Source organism: Paramacrobiotus metropolitanus, unplaced genomic scaffold (genome assembly GCF_019649055.1).
Source record: "Paramacrobiotus metropolitanus isolate TYO unplaced genomic scaffold, Prichtersi_v1.0 Parri_scaffold0000286, whole genome shotgun sequence".
In the NCBI taxonomy this organism is placed as follows: Eukaryota; Metazoa; Tardigrada; class Eutardigrada; order Parachela; family Macrobiotidae; genus Paramacrobiotus; species Paramacrobiotus metropolitanus.
The window spans coordinates 12659-34825 of NW_026570506.1; the positions used below are offsets into that span (position 1 = coordinate 12659).

Genomic DNA, 22167 nt, shown 5'->3' on the forward strand with positions numbered 1-22167 from the left:
AGCGGAACAACGGTGGTTACGCAAATGCTTCCGGAATTATTCAGTGTTAAAAACTGACGCTAAGTTTTAAATGGAATTTTGTAACCCAGTATAATAAATCCAGTATAATCTTGTAACCCAGTATAATAACTACAACTGTACAACATGTACTGTTCACAGCCTTTCATGTACTAGTACATAAAATGCGCGAGGTTCTCTGTGCCAAGTATCAGCGTTAGGTAATATTAAATATAGTGTGCGCAGACGGTTGCATTCTGTACCAGTAGCCCGATTGAAGGGATCATATGCCCATATGCATTCAGCTGGGCATTTGGCTAATATCTTTAAACGACTGCAGAATTCTTACTACCGAGAAGTTTTATGAAAAACACGTCGAAGTAGTACAAGTAACAAGCCTATATAAAGTCCTGAAAGGAGTTTTGTCTTGTAGACTTTTATTATTTTAACAACACACTCCTTCCATTTGCACGCACAGCGAACCTTTTATCATGTCTTGCTTGCCCTTTATCTTCACTGCACATATACAATACAGTGAAGACCCTTGAGTAGGGCGATGCTTGAATATTTTAAGGATATGGAAAGGTCAACCCTTTTAAGAAATCTTTTTTACTGTAGATAATGAAACTTGGTCGGTTTTTCGTATTAGAGTTCGGCAAAATATTACTATCAGATTAATCAAGTGGCTTAGCTGCAGGCTTACTGACCGTAACAGTGTAATTACAGTATCGAAAGGCCGGCTGCGACGGAAGATCACTTTTGGTAAACGATTTCTTCAACGTTACTCGCCAGTTTGCATGCGCCGTGGGCAGACAGTCCCCTCTCACGGTCAGAAGTTACTTTAGCCTACTGGCCGGCTTGGACTTTGGAGTGTTATATTTTCAAGGTTACCTTGAAAGCTGTACCGGGTACAGCTTTGCCGAAACCGGCGTCGGTGGTACGGGTAAAAATAAATTTTTAAAGAAATAAATTGGATGTGACACAGTTTGGAACATGCTGAATCTAATGGCGCTTACCGTTTTATCCAAAATTTTCTTATTTTTCCGATCTCCAAGTCCCTGATTTTTCTGTGGTTATATTTTATATTCTTGTTCCTGAATATTCATAAAATTTAATAAACCGAAAATACCTCTTTTAAGAAATAGGTTAATTTAATTTCTCAATATGCACAAGGCGAGCTTCGCGCAACAAACATGATCAAAAGAATAGGTTATTTTAAGAAATAGGTCGCAAATAACAGGCACCCGATCCTGCCATGCAGGACCTGCCGAAACTGTACAGTGACTCACTTGTATCAACGGCTCCCTTCGGCTTCTGGGCGCAGGCGAGACTGCCCGGGATGCAGCTGGCCAAGCAGACAGCCAAGACGAGAAGATGACTCATTCTCCTAAGACTGCACAGAAATTACTGTTACTGACAGTGACTGCACGAGTCCCTTATCGACCTCGGGATATTTGTTTTAGAGCAAATCTGACTTCGGGATAATTTTCAGGGCATTTTTCTGATATAGATACTATTTTTCAGACATTTTTTTGGAAAAGAAAGTTCTGACTGCCGGGGCCCCGTGCGCCCCCAATTACCTGGAGCGGTTGCAATGGCGCCACTAACAAAAATTTTATTTTTGCATTTTAAACCCTTTTTTTGGATGAATTGATATCGCTGAATCTAAATACGTTTTCAGATAGTCCGTTTGAGCGGAATCAAAGGAAAATTTTTCGAAAAAAATAAAATTTTGCAAACTCTCACAAAAAATTTAAAACACAAAAATTTTCCTTCCTATAACTGATACAGCTTTCTGACAACATTTTCAGATTCAGCGATATCAATTCATCCAAAAAAAAGTGTGTAAGGCGCAAAAATCAAATATTTATTTGTGGCGCCATTGCAACCGCCAAAGGAAGTTGGGGCGTACGGGACCCCGGCAGTCAGAAATTTTTTCTGCCAAAAAATGTTTAAAAAAATAGTTTCTGTATCAGAAAAATGCGCTGAAAATTATCCTGTGGACAAATTTGCTGTAAAAAATGTCCCGAGGTCGATAGTAGCACTTACTTTAAGTATTTAGGACGATAAAACTGGGTCAGAGGGAAGAACGTCAACAAATTCACTGGTAGGAAATCACAGTTCTCTCGTTCGGCTACAATTTCCCAATGGAACACTTTCTAATTATTAATTATCGGATTCTACAGTCTGATCGGAAACTTTTAGCCCAAACTGAGATTTTAAAATTAATATGAATGTAATGTATGTGATTGCACACAGCCGCAGCGGTCTCGCTCGCTGTAAGGCTGGGTGTGCACAAGCCACACCCATGATTTTCATTGCCACGCAAAGAATCTCCGATCAGATCGTAAATCCCCGGATCGCTTACGGTGCAGCGGCAGGCGCATGTACATGCAAGGCGCACAGACAGAATGCTGCGCTTTTGTCCTCATTGTAGGTTTAGTTTATTGAGGGCATCAGGTCATCTTGGGTTCGCACCGAATACGCCCATGCCATTATTTATTATTTTGTACTTAAGAAGATAGTTATAAGATGGATATTTGACACGCACCCGCTAAGCCAAATGCATGTTGAGCGTAAGAACTGTGACGTGGCGTGCCGTGGTGTGGAAATTGACGTAACTAATTAATTTGCATTGGCCGGCGTGTTGTTGCGATAGACATTACGGGGCAAGCTGGGCAATTAGGTCCGGTCCGGATATTAACTCCTTGCGGAAATTTATCTGTACAGATTCATGGCTGCGAACTTATCTTAAGCTCCAGACCACGGCCCGCCACGCCACACTTCCTATGCATTAAGTGCAGTTGGCATGGCTGATGCGCGTCAAATATGGATATCGCATAAAAACCTAACTACTATTACTGTAAAAATCGACATATTTGTTAATCGAATTTATTTATCAAAAAAATTCACGGTAGAATTAAATCCACCTTTAACGACAGAATTACGGAACAGATTAGCATAGGCGCTCATCTACCCTGAACCTCGTGCAGGATTACACTTACATCAGCGACAAAATGAAATCCACATAAAATTTAATCCATTCCTACACAATTACCGGTCAGCCAGGGTCGGCCGGCTGATGACGCGTGTGGACATTTAACGTTGTCCGTCTGGTGCTTGCACATTTAACGGGTGTGTTGCGGCGCAAATTCCCCCCGCACTGTTTTCAACCGCTGATTAATGCCGCTGGCCTTCACACTCAACGCCGCAATACCCCTAATAAAGCAACTGGCATCACTGCCACGCTTGCCGCCTTAATTTATTCACATGAATTGAGCTTCTACAGACAGATGCATTAAGCCGGTGACCTTTGTAATACCTTTATTAAAGCGGGTGGGTATTGTCCAAGCGGTTCACCATGTGCCGCCCCTGTTCTGAACAGCTCACCATGTTCGTAGCATGACTAGACAAATTTATCCGAAGCTGCTCATTCTATTTCTAAACCTGATTTTAGTTTTGTTCATACGTTCTTCCGTTCGTGCCGGACGCGTCCCAATAAATTAGGCCTTCGATCTGGCCGCACAGTAAACTGGTGTTTCTCGATTCTGGTAATCATAATCGTAGCTGCTCCGTGACCTCGCATCCTTTTCCAACCTGAACAGTCGATTGCTCCCTGGAAGCGCTGCAAAAGCAGTTCGAGTTTATTCGTTTTAATGTATACCTCCACGGCGCCTGCACGGTACGTTCACGCTTCGCAAGTTGTCCGCTACACATCTTTGCTGCACTAAAACCGTGACCAGAGCCGCAACATGCCAGCATTCATGGGTCTCCGCGATGAACGCGACGGATCGTTTCGCTTTCGCCCCGCCACTCGGCTGTGTTTTCTTCAAGACTGCCAAATATTCTTACTCTCTCCACAAAATTGCCGGGAACGGACAAGGTGACACTTGCAGCCGTGGATCGCTGTCAAATCAAAAGCCGGTTGCCGGTCGATGAACCGCCTCTTTTGATGAAAACCAGCGGGATTCTTTTTGTACGAAACAAGAAATTCTATTTGCCAGGGCGAAATCGGTTTTTGACAAACAAGGGACCAGTTGCATTTCTTTAAGTGTTTCCGTCAACCGTACTGCTCGCCAACATTGATGGATTGGTTGACCACCGCGAGCATGGAAGACAGACTGGAGAGTTGGAACAGCAGCAATTAGAGAGTACTTCTGGGCTCGGGTTGTGTGTGCTGGTCCAAACGAGGCAACTATTGCGCGTAGCCACCACACTACAATATCCTTGTACCGCAAAAGTGGATACAGGCGCCGTCGTGGGTGGCGTCGAAAAAATTTGGTGGTTTAGGCGAAAAAAAATTTACTGAGCAGATGAACTCTGGCGACACTGCCACGTCTTGTCGTTATACACGAAAACATCAGCATCAGAGAGCATGCAAAAGGTTAGAAGTGTTTCGACAGTGAGAAACACTAAAAAATATTTATTCTTTCAATGAGCCACAGCCGAAGACATCTTTCCCATTATATATACGGCCATGGGTTGTGATAACGACAGCACTGACTGGCGTCGCGGAATTATGATCAGCAGCGCTGTTAGTATAATACGCACAGGCCACAGATATACTCTGTAAGTGTTGCACCGGCGTCTGATATTAATATTAATATAGGTAGCCTTATTTGATATTCACTCAATGAACACAAACCCTCGAGGCTCTAAGTCGAGGTCGCTTGATCCGTCTGATGGTGCTGTGGGTTCACCGGCTGCACTGGGTACCGTTTCCTGCTCTAATACGTGTCACTATTTTTCCTCAGCAGCGATGCACCAGCACCACCAGTCGGCCCGCGCCCAAGCTCGGACTCGGACTTGGACTCCTAAAACTTGGACTTGGACCACACTTGGACTTCACAACTTTGACTTGAACTTCCAAACTTGGACATCTAAATTGGACTTCTTCATCTGGACTTGGACTTTTCCTTATAAAAAAACTAGTATGCCTCAGAAACCTTAGAAACTTAAGAAAGCTAAAGAACCTAAAGAACCTAAGAAACCTAAGAAACCTAAGAAACCTAAGAAACCTAAGAAACCTAGGAAACCTAAGAAACCTAAGAAACCTAAGAAACCTCAGAAATCAATGAAATCTAAGAAACCTAAGAAAAGTCCAAGTTGAAGGGTTCAAGCCCAAGTTTAGAAGTCCTAGTTGTAAAAGTCCAAGTTAAGAAGTCCAATTCAGAAGTCCAAGTTAAGAAGTCCAAGTGTGGTCCGAGTCCAAGTTTTAGTAGTCCAAGTCCGAGCTTGAGCACGGGTCCCATCATTCTCCGCCCGGACTGCTACTGTGTTCAGACAAGCTGTGCTATCAATTAGATGCCGTCGTAATACCGGGAACAGGAATTCGGAATTTCCACAATGCCCGCCTCCTCCACATTCATCCTTGCGAAACCGCCGCGGGGAGGGGGAGGACAACGAAAGGTCAGCCGTGCCAAGTGAACAACCTTTGTAGTTTCCAGATTGGACCGATTTAGAAGTAACCTAATGTTTCTAGTTAATGCCTACAACGCTGTACCTAATAGTTATGCTACGCTTCTGATTAGATTGTTTAGTTGCAAAAACTTCGAAAATGCTTGCTCAGCGCTTTTCAAAAGTGTAACCGCCTGTACCAGTATATTCGCGTTGTGGTGCAATATGAAGGGAATATGCACGGTTGGGCGAGGTCCCTCAGAATGCTGAACCAGAGTAACATTAGCCAATACGTGTAGAAGCTCGTATAACATAATTATTGTAGTTTCCCGCTTAACGTAATTATTATATTAGTGCGGCACGCTTCATTTTCAACGGGCTATAGGGCCATACTGCACATACTGTACAAAAGTTCTCCGAATGCAAGGTGCAGTGACTGCAGTCAGTACATACTCGTCACTGGAAAATACGGGAAAAGTGAGGAAATGCTGTGCCGAAAAAGTGTACGGATTTGCAGTGAACTGTTGCCGTTGACAACGTTGGGTTATTTCTTACTCCTGCCTGTGAGTCACAAGTGACGACCACGATAACGGTGCAAGGGTTGTGTCCACTGTAGCCAATTTAAAGAAAGCAGACCAAGAATACGTGTGCGAGGAACGCTAAGAATACCAAGAATATGCTGTAGCACTATTATATGTAACTTAAGAATAGTCCTAGACCGAGAATAAATTCGCGGGAGGGACCCTTTTACCACCTGGTTGTTACTTAGTCTACTCCGTTCATTGCGTTCAAACGGCAGTTCTCCTGGATCCCCTTATACAGCCGTGGTCGGAACGGACAACATACGAAGCTCCGACTGAAGAGAGCAGGAAGTTCCAGTGGACATCGGATCGACCAACGATAGACTGCATCGTATCCTCACTGACCGCAGCTGCCACAAGCGAAACAGTTAAAGCAGTACTGCTGGCCGCTTTTCAACGCGACTCGGCGCTTGCTTGAATGCTCTCCCAACACCAAATCGGCGTACTGTCCTCCGGGACGAGGAAGGAAGAATCGGTGTCGCCCTTCGATTTGGTATTCACGTGGTGGACTAACACGAGTGCGTAAACTGCGGAAGCAGAGTGGGAACTAACGGCCACCATGGTTTGTCCTGTGCAAGCAGTAAAGATAGATGGTACTGGCACGTCGAACTAAACAACGAGACCAAGCGAAGTTTGGAACTTGCGGGCTATCCCAGGCAAAGTGAAGCGTCTGGGTTGTCTGCACGCGATAACAAGCGGCCAGATGGCATGACCTTGATTCCTGTGCGGGATGGTGAAGCCCTTGTATGGGATGCGACAAGCTAGGATATTGTGGCGTGTGTCCCATGTGCATGCCAGCTCGAAGAAAGCGGGAAGCATAGCACGGTTGGCTCAGCAAGTTAGCGTGCGAAGTACGAAGTAGTCGAAAATCTGGGGTACCTATTTTGTCCACTGGCAGTCGAGACGTTCGAAACCTTCGGAACACCTTTCGCCGAGCTGATCCGTTTCTTCGGCAGAAGGATTTGTGAAGTTACCGGGAAACCTCGAACTACCGCCTTTTTAAGACAACGTTTCAGTCTAGCGGTAGTCCGTGGAAATGCAACGGCTGTTTTTGGTGACCTTAACGCACTTTCTAGGATCATGCGAGACACTAACGATTTTGGATGTTTTTTTTGTGGCATACTTAGCGGTTAATAGATTTTATTAACCATCTCGCGGCTAGTACGAAATTAACTAATAACAATAGGTGACCACTCCGTCCACACCCTTTCACACCCTTTCACTCCGTACACAACCTTTTGCACTCCATTTCATTCCGTGCGCAACCTTTTTGCGCTACCTTTCATTCCGCACACAACCTTTTAATTTTTTTAAATTTTTTCACAGGAAAGTTAGTTCTGGAACAGCCGCTTTTTCGTTAACAGCTGTTATTGCTGCATAGGTATTTCAAAGACCATTGACAGCAGTTACAAACTCGAATTCCCGTGAGAGAATAGTTCTTGGCGCCCTTGCGTCAGTTTTTCTTCGCAGGGTTTGGACAGCGGCGCTTTTGAAGGAGTTTTCGACCCAGTTTCGTAGGTCTCTCCCTGTGTAAAAAGTTGCCGCGGGGTCTTTTCCATACAGGGCAATCTCTGACGCGAATGCCAACGCGTAAAACGCGCAATCTCGACCGTTTTTTTTTGATTTTGAACAGCAAAGTTTTTCACCCCAATCTCCGCAAGATCTGCTTCGTAACACTTGTATAATTCAATCTTCGCTTGCCACATGAGTAATTTGCCGACGCTGTCATACACCAGGAAGTCTTCATCGGAACGGTCCCCATGATCTGGCAAAAAAGTACTATTTTTTGTAGTTTTGCTTTTCTATAGTAATATAGATTCCAAGTATTTAAGTATAATATACATAAATATATATAAAAGTTTGTACGGAGTGGTCAAAATAACAATAATTGCGTAAGGCAATAAGCACTTGTACATCGGTTGCTAGGTAACAGAGTATGTACAGCGACATTGTACAGCCCACTGCTGTACGTATATATACCACATTTTTTATTGTTTAAAAATTTGATTCTTTAATTAATTGAAACCTGCGCAGGCGAATTTTTATTTATTCTGGCTGAGGCCGAATAAAAGTAAATAGTGCGTTCAAAGCTAAATTAGACAAAGCAGTAATGTTGGCGGTTGCTGCGGCGGGTTAGTCGGTGTTGCTAACCGGCCGGTGTCCTCACGATCACGCGGCCATGTTCGCCGCATCGCACGCCAGCATGAAGAGCGGCCCGCTCTTGATGCAGTCAGGTTATGTTGCGCCAGGCTTTGCCAGAACGCGAACATGATCCTCCGTCTCAAACATAACATTTAACCCGGGACGGGAACACGACAACACTGCTTCCGAGATAGGCGGCAGCAAATAACAGCAAATAAAAGCCCGGGCGGCCAGTATGAGTGTCTCCCTTATTGCACGAACTGCAAAAGATATTTCAGGCTGCTGATGGTTTATGGTGATGAATGACCTTAATTAAGGTAGCAACAAGAAACATTCGACAGTAACCTGCGGCGTAAAAAAACTGATATCGATAAACGACGTCTTGGCAAATATAAATATTATGTAGTTGATTTTGATCATCCGCAGGGCCGTAAAAACTCCTAGGTGATCCCAGCATTATGTGTTAATCTTCGGACTAGCATCTTAACTGATCCAGCGTGTAAAGGTCAATCCCGGTGTTACTTGTCAACATCGTCATGCGGTGTTTATTTGAACACCTAGGGCTTTTTAACCTAAGGCAGCCAAAGCGAAATGTTCACAAGAAGAGTTTATCCTTTCGGTTTCCGTGTACCGCGCTGCACAAGACGTGCGTGTGCCTTTAAGGACAACTGGACAACAACACGGGATAGGCAGTTGTTTACTTGTACAACAGTACAAGTATGCTTACCTAGACGTAAGTAATGTAAATTTTTCAAAAAATTTAGGATATGTAAAATTTAGTTTATGTACAACTTAGTATAATTATGTAAAATAAGTTTTACATATATAACCATTAAAACTTAGTATATAACTTGATGAAGGTCCGAGATCATGCAAAAATGTACAAACAGAGTGCACGCACATCGCCACACATTGTCCAGGGAAGATTGTGTACGGCTGCGATCGTAAGTACAATTTGCGTGTCTTAAAAGACCATTCGCTTGCACAGGAAAGTAATTTCTTTAAGAGTAAACTTTCTATCCATGGAAATCACTTTCCTGTCCATCATATTTTATGTTCCACGAACACCTCTCCTGTACTGTAAACGCATGAAAGTGCTGAATTAGATCCATTAATTTGAGAAAACTTCAAACACTTTTAAAAAGACGGAGTGAAAATTTGTCAATGATAGTACCTCTCATATAATGAGAAAGACGCACACGGCACGACCGCGAGCATTTTTCGTTGACCTTTTTGGAGTAGAAACTGTTGCTATTTATGCATAAGGAATTTTTATGGTCTTTATTGGGCAGCAGCCAATACGCAAAACAATGCGCTTGCGAAGATTTGCACTAATCAAAAACCAAAGAATGATCAATTTTAAAGCATTAAACAGCATTCAAAATCGTTAATACCATTCAAAACCATAGGTTAAGTTTTCAATCGCAATATGTATTGAAGATGATGGCGGGTGTAATAACTAGAATATTATTAAACGTTGAATATCTCATAGATTCCCCACAGTGCCAGCTTGCTGAACTGGCCGAGATCTACTGTTCTCAAGTCGACATCGTTCCACGTTTGCGCACTTCCATCCGGCTTGAATCCACTGAACCTGCAGGGGATGAAAACCGTCAACCATATCCAACGCATTGCAGTTTCCTGTGCCAGCACTGCAATTAACTTGCCTTTTTAGGAAGCCGCGGATGGTCTGCCATATGTGAACCCCACGATTGCAATATGTGAACCCCACGAATGCATGAAGTGCCAAAAGCATGTAGACAAATACGGACACCATGGTCTGTCTTGCGCGTTCTCTGCTGGTAGACTCCCACGACATGGTGGATTAAACGACATCGTTTGTCGCGCGTGTGTTTCAGCTGGGATTCCGGCAAAACTGGAGCCACGTGGCACGTCGCATACGTCTGAACGACGCCCTGACGGATGCACAACTTTTGCCTGGCAGAGAGGGTTGTGTTTAGCGTGGGATTTCACTTGCGTAGACACTGTTGCCCCTTCTCACATCAAGAAAACAGCAACTCACGCAAGTGCGGCTGCGGTGGAAGCAGAACAGAAGAAGTCTCAGTTGTACTCGTACTTAAACGGCAGATACATTTTTTCTCCAATTGCTTTCGAAACAATGGGCCCATGGGGACCGTCAGCCATTGCCATCATTAAAGAATTGGGCAAACGACTGGAGCAACACACAGGCGAAAGACGTTCCCATGAATTTCTACGTCAAAGACTGTCACTAGTGATACAACGAGGAAACGCTGCATCAGTTTTGGGAACGATGGAAGGAGCAGAAAAGTTAAATGAAATTTTCATGTTGTAAAATTATGTTGTTTTAAGCTGTTGCATAACCGTTGTACCACAGGTAATAAACGTACCGTCTGCCATTCATCCGGGTAGGCCAGCGTGTTGCGCCAGCGAGTGCGCACAACCTCCACTCTGGCGTACACGTGGGCCGTGGCCGCAGGGAGCGATCCATCCATGGCCCACATAAATCTGTGGAAGATGTGCTCCCAACCGTCCCGCCATTTGCAGAATAATCGGGGCGGGCAGATCAGCGTCCCATCCACAACCGACTGCGCGGTTACAAGGCTGGCTTCGGCTGTAGCGAAGCGTCTTTCGCGGTCAGGTAAGGGAATAGACCGCCGATAAGTTAGCACTTCCGCTCGCATCTCCCCGAAAAGCCCTTCACGCATGGTCAATTGATCAAGAACTAGTTGGTTACAGCACTGCTCGAAGGCATTCAAAACTTCTGGAACCATGTATGTCAGACAGAAGGATTTCATCACAAAGAAAGGCAACTTGATGTCCATAACCTCCAGGAATTCCGGCAACCAGCGTGCGATGTGCCAGTTAAATAGCTCCGCCGTCCAGTCGAGGGCGCGGGCGGTGATCGTAACACTCTTGGTACGGCCAGTGAGTCTCCCCACCAACATCATGGCGATCCGGCAACAATTATGCTCACCGTACGGGGTGCAGGTGAAATTTTCCGATGAGAGACAGATGTGTGGTGTCGCGCGGGAATAGCCCAGTATTTCTTGCCACAACGCGCAAACTCTGTACATGTAAAGGAAAGTGCCGCAGCACGTAAACAGAATGCCGTTGATCTGTGGTCAAGTTTAAGTTTCTTGTACGCTATACAAATAAAGGGGTCTGATAGCCCTCGCCCTCAGGTTAGGCCCGCGCTCAAGCTCGGACTTGGACTCGGACTTTTACTACTAAAACTTGGACTTGGACTTCACTTGGACTCTGAAACTCGGACTCTATGACTTAGACTTGGATATAGTCCTTTCTCATGTCTTCTTACGTTTCTTCATGTTTTCCCAGGTTTCTTAGGTTTCTGAGGCTTCATCGGTTTTCTTAGGTTTCTTAGGTTTGTTGGGTGTTCTTAGGTTTCTGAGGTTACTAACATTTCTTAGGTAATCTAGGTATTCTTTGGTATTCTGAGAAACCTAAGACACCTAAGACACCTAAGACACCTAAGAAACCTAAGAAACCTAAGAAACCTAAGAAACCTAAGAAACCAAAGAAACATAAGAAACTTAAGGGATTTGGCCCGGTACATAGCATTAAATTCGTGTACACCCACGGGAACTTTCGCTATCGCGCACTCCCAATCACTTTTTTCCATTGCTATATGGTATTTTACAGCCAAATGACTTGTATACAGAGGCGTGAAGTCCGTTTTTGCGCGCAACATCCGGTTCGGCAGTAATGGCTGTTAGAAATTTCCAAAAAGTTTAAATGCATTCAGGTGTACCAAAAGTCTCATTATGGACCGATCCCTTTCAGATTTTGTACGTAAATGCACATAACCATGAAGATCGTTCTTACACCGATCCACTGTTCTAGTATGTTTTTCAAATTTTAAAATGAATTTCAAAAATTTTAAAATTCATTTTAAAATTCGAAAAAAATCGTGTAAGCCTGGATCCGTGTAAGAACACTCTTCATGGTTATGTGCATTTGCGTGCAAAATTTGAAAGGGATCGGTCCATAATGAGACTTTTGGTACACCTGAATGCATTTAAACTTTTTGGAATTTTCTAATAGCCATAACTCCCGAACCGGATGTTGCGCGAGAAAATGGATTTCACGCCTCTGTATACAAACCATTTGGCTACATAATGTCAAAAAGCAATTCAAAAAAGTGTTTGGAAGTGCGCGAAAGCGAATAATCCCGTCAATGTACACGAATTTAGTGCTATGTACCGGGCCAAATCCCTTAAGAAACCTAAGAAAACATGAAGAAACGTAAGAAGACGTAAGAAACATAAGAAACGCCTATTCCAAGCCCAAGTCATAAAGTCCAAGTTTTAGAGTGCAAGTGAAGTCCAAGTTTTAGAGTCCAAGTGAAGTCGAAGTTTTAGTATTCCAAGTCCGAGTCCAAGTCCGAGTTTGAGCATGGGCCCTCAGGTTATTAATTTTTACCGCAGTACGCGCAGCCAGATAGCTCGCTGGCTATTTTGCTTCTTACTACTTCACAAAGAAACTTGTTTGCCGTTACAAGCTTTTTCAAATTTACTATGAAAATTAGAAACCAGGCCAAAAAACATGGACAACCTAGACCAATTTCGAACAACAAAGAAAAAATATCCTAAGAAAAAACCAGAATACATAAGAAAACGCAGGAAGACCACGAAAATGTAAAAAAAAACACACGCAAACATAAGAAACACTCAAAAATTTAAAAACCGATAAAACCATAAAGAACAATTAGAAAACACGAGGTAACATAAGAAAACCAGATAAGACCCAGGAAACCATAGGAAAACAAACGAACATAAGATAAGATACGAAAACACAGGATATCATAAGGTACCATAAGGAACATAAGATAATGTAAGAAATAATCGAAAATATATCAGCATTATACAATATACGCAACCATAAGAAAACCTAAGATAACATAGGAAATATAAGGAAAACATAAAAATTTATATAAAGGAGAAAGCTTAAGAAATGACATAAAAATGTCAAAACCTGATTAATATTCCTAAATATTTGTGCAAACAATCAATATGTGGAATATTTAGCTAAAGAGACAGTGTGGGTGCGGCGAAATAGCCACCGAGCTGGTTTGCGGCAAAATATTCACTATGCTACTTCAATATTTCGCCGATCATAGTGCGACAGAAAAGCCCAAGGGCAACCAACATAGGCTGCGGGAAAAGAACGACTTCGAATTAGGTTTACCATCTGCGGAATTTCTATAATATTGTCCAAATATGACTTACCGGCTGGCCTGGGCCTGTGCATGCACGTCCAGGTATTCCAGAACTTCGGTCAAGAGTATGTGTGGCAGATGGCATAAGCAAGCAGCTCTACAAAATGTGCCCGAATCGTTTGGTTTTTGGTCATCAATTCTAACGGAGCTCCCAGATCCTAAAAGAATTTAAACAGACGAGTGGCGAAATTAAAGGGGGTCTCCGGGTTTTTTTCAACGGTGAATACTTTAAACACAGCATATTGTTATTCGATACCAATTACTAGCAGTTGACCTCGCGCAAAAGAAGCTCTTTAATGGTAGTCAGCAGTGGATTGGGACATGGGAATATAGGCATGGGTCCACAGTATCCCACAATACACACATTATCAAATAACTATGCTATTAATTAGCGACTACTCTACTGAATACCATTTCCGACCATTTCGGCATTGGACACTTCGGCACACGGGCATTTCGGTATGCTTCTCTTAAGCAGAAACTTTTATTTACTGTTCCTCGAACACTTTAGGTTTCCGAAGTTTTCTTATCTTTTCTCGTATTTCTAATGTTTTTCTTAAGACTTTTCTCTAAAATTTTGACGTTTTTCTTAAGATTTTTAGCGTTCTTATGTTTTCTCAGGATTTTGTTTTACTTATGTTGCAGTACGTTATTCTTTTTCATTTTCACGTTTTTCTAAAGACCTTTAGCGTTTGTCACGCTCCAAGAACTACTTGAACCAGACGTTCGTGTAAATGTATTAATTTTTATAGAAGTTTCAACAACTGCCGCAGTAAAAACGTAATGCGCCTTTTCTTAAACTCTGTAGAGTCGGTACATTTAACAGCACTGCTTCTTGTCTATTAACTTCACTGCAAAATATTCGGAAATTTTTTACTACTTTCAACATAAATTTCAAGAAATTTCTAGCGAAAACGCTCAGCATTTTTGACTCGGCAACTTGCTTCGCATACAAATTAAACAAGTTGAATTTCTTTTAATAAAAATGGTTTAATCTATCTATGCACAGGCGAATTTAAAACGCTTGAGAGGGACACGCACTGGGAGCCCGAGATCTTGAAAGACGGTAAACTTATGTACTGTAAAAACTGCTTTCAAATTTTTTAAAAGTGAGTACTTAAGAGAAGGTCTCAACAGCCGCTGCTGCCGGGGGTAGTGGTTTACGGACCGTGCCAAGCAGCAGTTCGAATGTAACCGCTTGTTCATTCTCTGTAAACCCAAAAGCAACCGGTTCGCCAAACCCGTTTTCTTCCTGCGCCCGCGAATTTTTAAAAGAGCTTGCACCGTTTCTTGCAAAGGCGTCGTAGAGAAATCAGTGACCAAAGCGTTTTAGCCACGCCACGAGTGCCACTGCACTACGCTCAAAGATTTGTCGCCATCTCACATGTGCGGCTGTTGTTTCAGTTCAGGTAAATTTATGTTCCAATGTGTTGTTTTCTTCGTTTCTTTGAAGTTGGTGTCTTCAAACTGAATTCAATTTGGTCTAAATAAACTTCTTACACGGCGATGGTACAGCCGTCCATGTATGGCATGATTGCAAATATTTGAGCATAATGCGTAGAGCGTAATGCATTGGCAGTCGTGGCGTGGCTAAAACACTTTCGTCACTGATTTCTTTACGACGCATTTTACAAGAAAGCGGTTCAGGCTCTTTTAAAAATTTCAAGTACTCTGTAAAGTGTACATCTCGTTTGATCGATTGAGGTGAAAATTCCCGAGAAAATCGGTTTGTGGAAATGTTATCTCGAGTGTTTTACTTAAACGACCATCGCCCATTTACTTATCATAGTGTTTCACCTAAACGGCCGTACGAGTAGTAAACTCTGGCAATGACCTTGTGGCGTGCCGCTTAACCGCAACTGGATGAGCGGGCATCCCAGCCGCCGTCACCGTGTACACGTTAGTCAGCTCCCGGTCAGCACCGCTGTTGAACGTCCAAACCTTTCCACATTAAGAGTCGACAAACAATGGTAAGGTTGAAACTAACCAACCCACTAGAACAGCATTGTCAAACCGGCTGCTGTTATAATATGCTGAGCAATACTGGTGAGCTATCGTCCACAGATGGCAAATATTCGATTTCCGTCATACCGTTAACAAGCTTCAGTTGAACGTAAGCGTTGCAACCACTTTCGAGAGCCGTTGTGGTTGATTGTATATGCGACCGGCTCATCTTTCCGGTTTGGGCAGTATTCGACTCCCTTTTTGCACATTAGGCGGACAGAGTCTTATAGGAAACAGGGAAAGTTTCGTGGTGCGGATGAGTTGGATGTCCTTGCGTTTTCTCTTGAGTTTGTGAAAACTAGTCTGGTCAATTTTTACCAGATGCTTTTACAGTTGCCTCGTATGACATAAAAATTAACAGTCCCTTGTTTTAAGAAGAGTCGAATTTGTTTCAGAGGGACAATTATAACCAAACTAGCAACTAGTACGGTACCGGTGTAGTTGCTCAGTGTGGCTCTACAACAGCGAAGACTACTGACTTGGTTGATTGTGCCGGAAGCAATGGCGAGTTTTGAGGGGGGGGGGGTGGGGGAGGGCTCCAGGGCAAATGCAACCCACCCCGTAACTCGGACGTCGAAAAAATTCGCAGGAGGGGGGCACATTGTGAATTTTTTTTTCACGGCGGAGGTCGTCGAAAAAGCGGAAGAATACTCTGAATTCTCTGGCTCCCCCTTAGAAACCCCCCTAGATTTGCCACTGCGGCGGGATGTGGCAAGGACAATAAACTTCATTCATCAAATCATGCTGACTTAGCTTGTCCTGTATAGCACGACATACGAGTATGTGGAAGAAATTACTTTCTACAACATTAAAATATTTGAACTGGGTTTTTATCGTGTGTACCTGCCGTTAGCAATACCGTGGTAGCTCTGATACTGTGGTAATTAAAGAGATACTACAGTATACAAATCGAGGAGCTAGTTTCACTAACTCGCGCGCGCAGTCGTTTGATTTTGCAAGCGATAGTCGCGCGCGTAGCCATTTCGAAAAATTGAACCAGTGCTTATATCAGGTAACTTCACCGTTTTGGATCCTTGAATTCTCAGTGGCTTACAGCCTAAGTTAAATTCGCCTGTGAAGAGGAGAGCCGTTATATTTATATAAAAAATTCAGCAGATCTTGCGAAATTTAGGTCATTTCCGATAGGAACTGCTTGCCGATGATTTTTAACTGAGCGGAGCGCAGTGAAGGGCCGCAAAATTCAGTTGAAAGCCTCAAAAGCAGATGTCCATAGACAATTTCCACTTCTATGGGAGGGGAGGTCACTAAAAAACCCAAGAACCAAAAAAGATGAAATCCTTAATGTAGAAGCTCTAGAAAGCAGTTAAACTGGGTCAGTTTTGTACAAGTAAAAGCATAGTGTCGGGCCAAAAATTACATCAGATGCCAGTTTTTGCGCGAAGCCAGCCAGCGTTTTTCCGGAAAAAGTGTAAGATTTTCCATTAAATGATTGCAAATTTTCTGTAGCTATATAAAGCTGCAGGAGGTATTCTAATTGATTTATTGTGTAGCCAAACCCTCGAGGCAGCCTTCGGTAATGTCCATATTCACTGCTGGCAGGATGGCACGAAAGGTGGCATGCTTCTCCAGAATCCTCCGCAATGTCTCCACTGTCCAGTTAATGGTTGCGGTGTCCTTCTGACCGCCCACGACGATAAAGGTGTACCGATCGGAGCTGACTCGCATGTCGAAACGGCAGCTGTCCTCCATGTCCATCAGCGATGGATGCGCCGTGTACAGTTGGCCAAATGTTTCCACAAACCGCCGCGCGTCCGTTACTGTGTCATAAGGGAATTGTGCCGGGCCCAGGAGAATTTCGTGGCGCGTGTAAAGAATCCCGCTTGACTTAGCGAGTAAGGGCGCTTCACTGAATGGCCACCGGTGCATAATCTGACCCCGGTCCACAACGGCCAGGCACTGCGTACCCGGCGCTGCATCGCTTCCAGTTCCCGGTACGGTCGTGCTGATGACATACATCGCGCATTCTCGAACGATGCTCAGCACCGTGGCCGGACGGAAGCGGAAAGCGGCGTCGTGGTGGTCGCGGAGAGCCACAAATACGGCCATGTTGCGATACTGGTCGCAAAGCAGACTGGCGGACATGAATTGTAGCGGCCACACATGTGAAGCATGGATACGGCGCGCCGGCGCTTTGGAGCAATTAAAGTCGACCAACACGTAGTCACCCTGGATGTCCAGGATGTATCCCACAGCAGGTGCCGATGTCCATCCGCACTGCTACGCTGTTCTGGTAGTTGGTCGACTCTTTGTCAACCAAAAGCCGTCGAAATGCCGGAAACACTGGTCGGGAATCCATCTTGTGCTATAACAAAGAAATACAGACTTCAACAACAATTAACGAACGATAATTTAGAAGAACCGTCGGAACTAAACTTGCACCTGCACCTGTTTACTCAGTTTAAACAGATTTCTGACAATTTAGCGCACTAAGATCGACAGAATAGCCGTGCACTATTAATATTTTAGAATTGTAGACGTATGTTGTGACCTTACTATCTTTTAGTGTTTTCTAGTGTTAATTTGCCGCAGTTACCGTATCTGTAGATTTGGCTGTTTGAGGGCCTTGGCCTCGATTATGGATATACTCAAGTGGCCTTTATTCAGTTGCTTATACAAGCTGAAAACTTTTAGGACTTTGCAGCTTTTAGGTATTTAAAGATAACCGTGTGTCAAAGCATTTAATAAATATCGTCATGTAAGTACAAACTGAGTACTAGAAAAAAGAGTTTTATAACAAAAACACTTTTTCAATGCTATTTCAGGGATTGTACCCACAACACATATCGCGTTTCCCCGTTGCATTTGGATAGATAACCGCTGCCTAAAATACTCTATTACCGGACAACCGGACACTGGTAAAACATTCCTTGTCTTTGTTGGTTGGAGTGCTGTCAGCTTTATGTTAATTTGCAAACTATTAATAATTATTTCCGGTTATTTTTCAAACAGGTATATGTACATGATGGCTCATGTTGCGCATCGGAAGCATACCGTGACTCCATTAAACGCAAGCTATTGCACTTTTTTATTTGTTTGAATTGTCTATAGATCTTGATAAGGAGTGATTCCTTGTATCTGTAGACAATAAGCCATTAAACCTAACCATTCAAAAAGTGTTGGTAGGGTGGTTCTTTAAATCTGCTCTCCGAATGGGTATTGTTTTTACTTTTGTGTCTACCAGACAACGAAGTCCCATTGATCGGGTTGTCTGCTCTCGATGTAATAACAATATTATTATTAATAAAATATTGGAAAATCCGAAAATGCACCAAACTGGGCACTGGCAGACCGGAGCGCAGCTCTTGCTCTCGCAGTCTACATATATGTAGACTCCCAGAACTTCCGGTGGACGTCCTATGCGTTCGAGTTTAACACTAGTGCTTTCCCCTGCACTGCACGCAACATCCAATTTTTTCAAAGTGGCCAATCCACATTTCCCAACCTTTCACAATATTACATAACTAGAGTCATCTTCGGCTTCGCCTCAGATGCCTGTGGTATGACCTTCGGCTGGTATGGCCTGTGGGTTGGCTCTTTCTGAGTTTCGATTGTTTCCGGATAACTGTTCCAAAAAATTTTTTGACAAAGATTTTAGCATCTAATGGCGTTTGCATTCACACGGGATGTCATTCTACCCGGTACTAGGTAGTTAACATTTTTTGTTTATGTTGATTGGCAATAGCCACCAACAAAATAAAAACTCGCCCTCGCGGTCACACTGTTTGTGGTAATGGGTGGTATGGCCAGTGGTAAATCGAGGATCTCGGACCATGGCGACCGTTCTAGTAGGATTGGTCTTAAAACTTAAATGCAGTCTTAAAACAAAATTGCATTTATTCTAGAGCAGTCTTACCCCGTTTAAATCCTCCATCAGATTAATGAAGTAAAAATATCCCTAGAAGGATTTACGCGATGGTGCGCTACGATGGTTTACAGGATCAGGAACGAAACGTCAGGAAAATATAAGTTTTAAACGCTATCCAAACAACCGTCACCTTCTCATACACTGTAGTAATGGAAAACAGTTACCGTCGCAAGTAGACAAATTCGTCAGACGCGAATGCATGTAGAAGGGCTTTCTGCATGTGTGAGCATCGCTGGTTTTAGACTATTCGGGTTATAAAACCGGTCTTTTATGGTCAAGAGCGATGGATGGAATTCTGATGTGGAGCTACTGTTAGAGCAGGTCAAGTGATCAGCCGTTCCAAAGGAATGCTGAGCCGAATCAATTAGTGATAGGATGGTGCGATAACTTAGTTGACCGACGGCTATTGTCTTTGCTTACGGCGTGTGCGTCTGGCGTTTCCACTCTCCAGCCCTTGTCCTTACATTTGCTTAGCGTTCCAGCTGACGATTTTCTGTACTGAACACAGCACAACAAAACACGGTAGACTTTGAACGCGTTTTGTGAGAAATCAAACTTACAATTAATTTCACAACAAATCAACGCGCTATCAAAAAATTATTCAAAAAATGCCATTAAATCGAGCACTGCAGATACCGGCTGAGCTTGTTACACATACTGTTTTTTAATAACATGTAGGCTATAAGAGTTATGGCAGAAAATGTTCAGGGGCGGCACCGCCCCACCACCTCTGGATCGGTTTTTTGCGTTTTAAATTTTTAATAGCAAGAATATTAAAATATCCAACGTGTGATAATCTTTTACACTGTTTCCGCACCGAATAGCGTTTCCAAAATTTTTATCATCCACAACATTTGTACATTTTATCATCCACAAGGTTTGTACATTTTATCATCCACAACTGCAACCGACGCAAGATGTTCCCGGCTGATTTTACGGACTTGACAGGTTCAAAACCACACAAACTGGGCCAATCAACCGTTGTCCGCAATAATACTTCCAGCCATAAAACGGAGAAGAAGTAACATCAGTGAAAGATTGCGAAGCTGGCGTTGTGGAGCATACTGCAACTCGCCAATAAGCTCTGTCAGAGTGCGATCAACGGCTTTACTCCCCACAAACTCCGGGTGACCGGAATCAAAATATAGTGGTTTACCGAAAAGTCTGCAGATAAAGGATCGGTTTCATGAAAAAGGATTCGTGCTTGCAATCCACGAAAATCTGCAAATTTCAACCTACCAGCAAAATTTAATTACATGTATTACCAGTAGTACGGTATATTATAACGAGCAGGGGCGTACCCCACTAGATTGTCGTTAATGATTGGTTGTACTTTGTTCATGTTCATTCAAGTGCCCAGCTTAACGCTGCATGCATGCGTCAGTGTAGTATGTTCTCCGGTTGGGCCTCAATCTGATCGTGGTTTAAAACATCCTTATTCTTGGGATCCAGGCTCTGGGATTATTTGAGGATCACAATCAGGATCAATTGTGACAATATTCTGTTTTGATATGGGACAGTTTCGCATTACATGTAAATTGTGCAACTTTCGTCGCATTATAGTTCAGGTACATCAGTGCCACAAGTGTAGAATGGAAGGATACAGCCAATGATATCGATAGTTAGGATTAATGTTCGTTACATACCGTGAAATTTACCCAGAGGAACTTCCCGGTCAAAATGTGTTGGAAGTTTTCTTATTGAAAAGCCAGAAAGCGATCATATCAGCAGGGCCGTAGCGAGAGGGGGGCGCATCCCCTCCAGATTAAGAGCGTTTTTTTCGCCATATGGTATGTGTGTGCTCATAAATAAATCACAGGTGGTTTGCACTGTTTAACGTCATTCTCTTTCCATATTTTCGTCCTTTACATTCTTCACTACGCTTGTGTTTACTGCAAACAAATGTTGCTGGGTTATGGTGTTCACTACTGATATACAGTATGCGCTTTCACTTACATAAAATTAATGCGCAGTAAGAATGCAAATATACTAATTTCCTCACAATACTGTAATTATTCTTATATACGTAAACTTTAAAAATATACGAATCAATTTTAATTTTATTGCAGATAGTTGAATTAGATATCGGACCAGCGTGTATTATCATCGGATACACACGAGGAAACTGAATCTTTTTTTCAGGTGCATCCGATGAGGGTACATGTATCTATTGCAGATAATGTAATTTGGTTTTGGACCAGCGTGTACCTTCATCGGATGCACTCGAGGAAGATGAATGCGTTTTCTTTGGATACATGCAATGAAGGTGCATGTATCTTCGAAGACACCATAACAAAAACGGATTTAATTGACACCTTACTTACTGCGGTGACCTTCTTGTTCGGAACAACACGGTCATAGCATGCGCGGACGACCAAGTAAGAACTTGGTCGCCCGCGCCTATTACGATTTGGGGAAAGGACAGTCTGAGAAACCGCATCCATTAATCCGCTGATCAATTCCCAATTGGTTATCGAGGTAAAAATAGCAATTGTTTGTATTTGTGGTTACTTCCATAAGGTACTGTAGCGATACCTGTACAACCGAAAAGCTGACTACCCAGTTATGATTCGTCGTTCTATCGCGTTATGACTTATCATTTTACCGGCTTTTTTTCTTTCTCGTGAATTTCTTGAATCCAATTTAGTATTCGCTTGCTACAGCTTGCATCGACATTTTTCCTGTTGTTTAAACCTTGCCTATAATTACAACCTGGCACCGTTTCTTGCATTGCTCTTGTCATTAAACATACCGTGAGTTACGTTGTTGCGTTTGACCACTTGGGATGAACCTGTGTCATCCCAATCGGAGCCTCCTGTGTAATTGTCTTACGGCTTACAATCTACGAAAGTCCGCAGATTCGAAAGGAAGCATGCAGACAAGAACTGCAAACACTCCGACAAAATTCAGTTATTATCAATCGTTCTGTATAGTGTACGGAA

The 22167-nt window shown here is 43.1% G+C and overlaps 1 protein-coding gene across 1 annotated transcript; it reads right to left on the bottom strand.

Annotated features, from left to right (window-relative positions):
- Positions 1 to 8282: 8282 nt before the first annotated feature.
- Positions 8283 to 21032, bottom strand: LOC129601853 (uncharacterized). The gene is made up of 7 exons (XM_055500763.1): positions 20872 to 21032; positions 20043 to 20446; positions 19214 to 19723; positions 16857 to 17662; positions 13346 to 13493; positions 10487 to 11165; positions 8283 to 8377 (listed from the first exon to the last, which is right to left on the bottom strand). Exons 4-7 carry the CDS (start codon positions 17440 to 17442, stop codon positions 8366 to 8368), a joined length of 1425 nt encoding a protein of 474 aa, XP_055356738.1. The 5' UTR covers positions 17443 to 17662; positions 19214 to 19723; positions 20043 to 20446; positions 20872 to 21032; the 3' UTR covers positions 8283 to 8365.
- Between the last annotated feature and the right edge of the window lie 1135 nt (positions 21033 to 22167).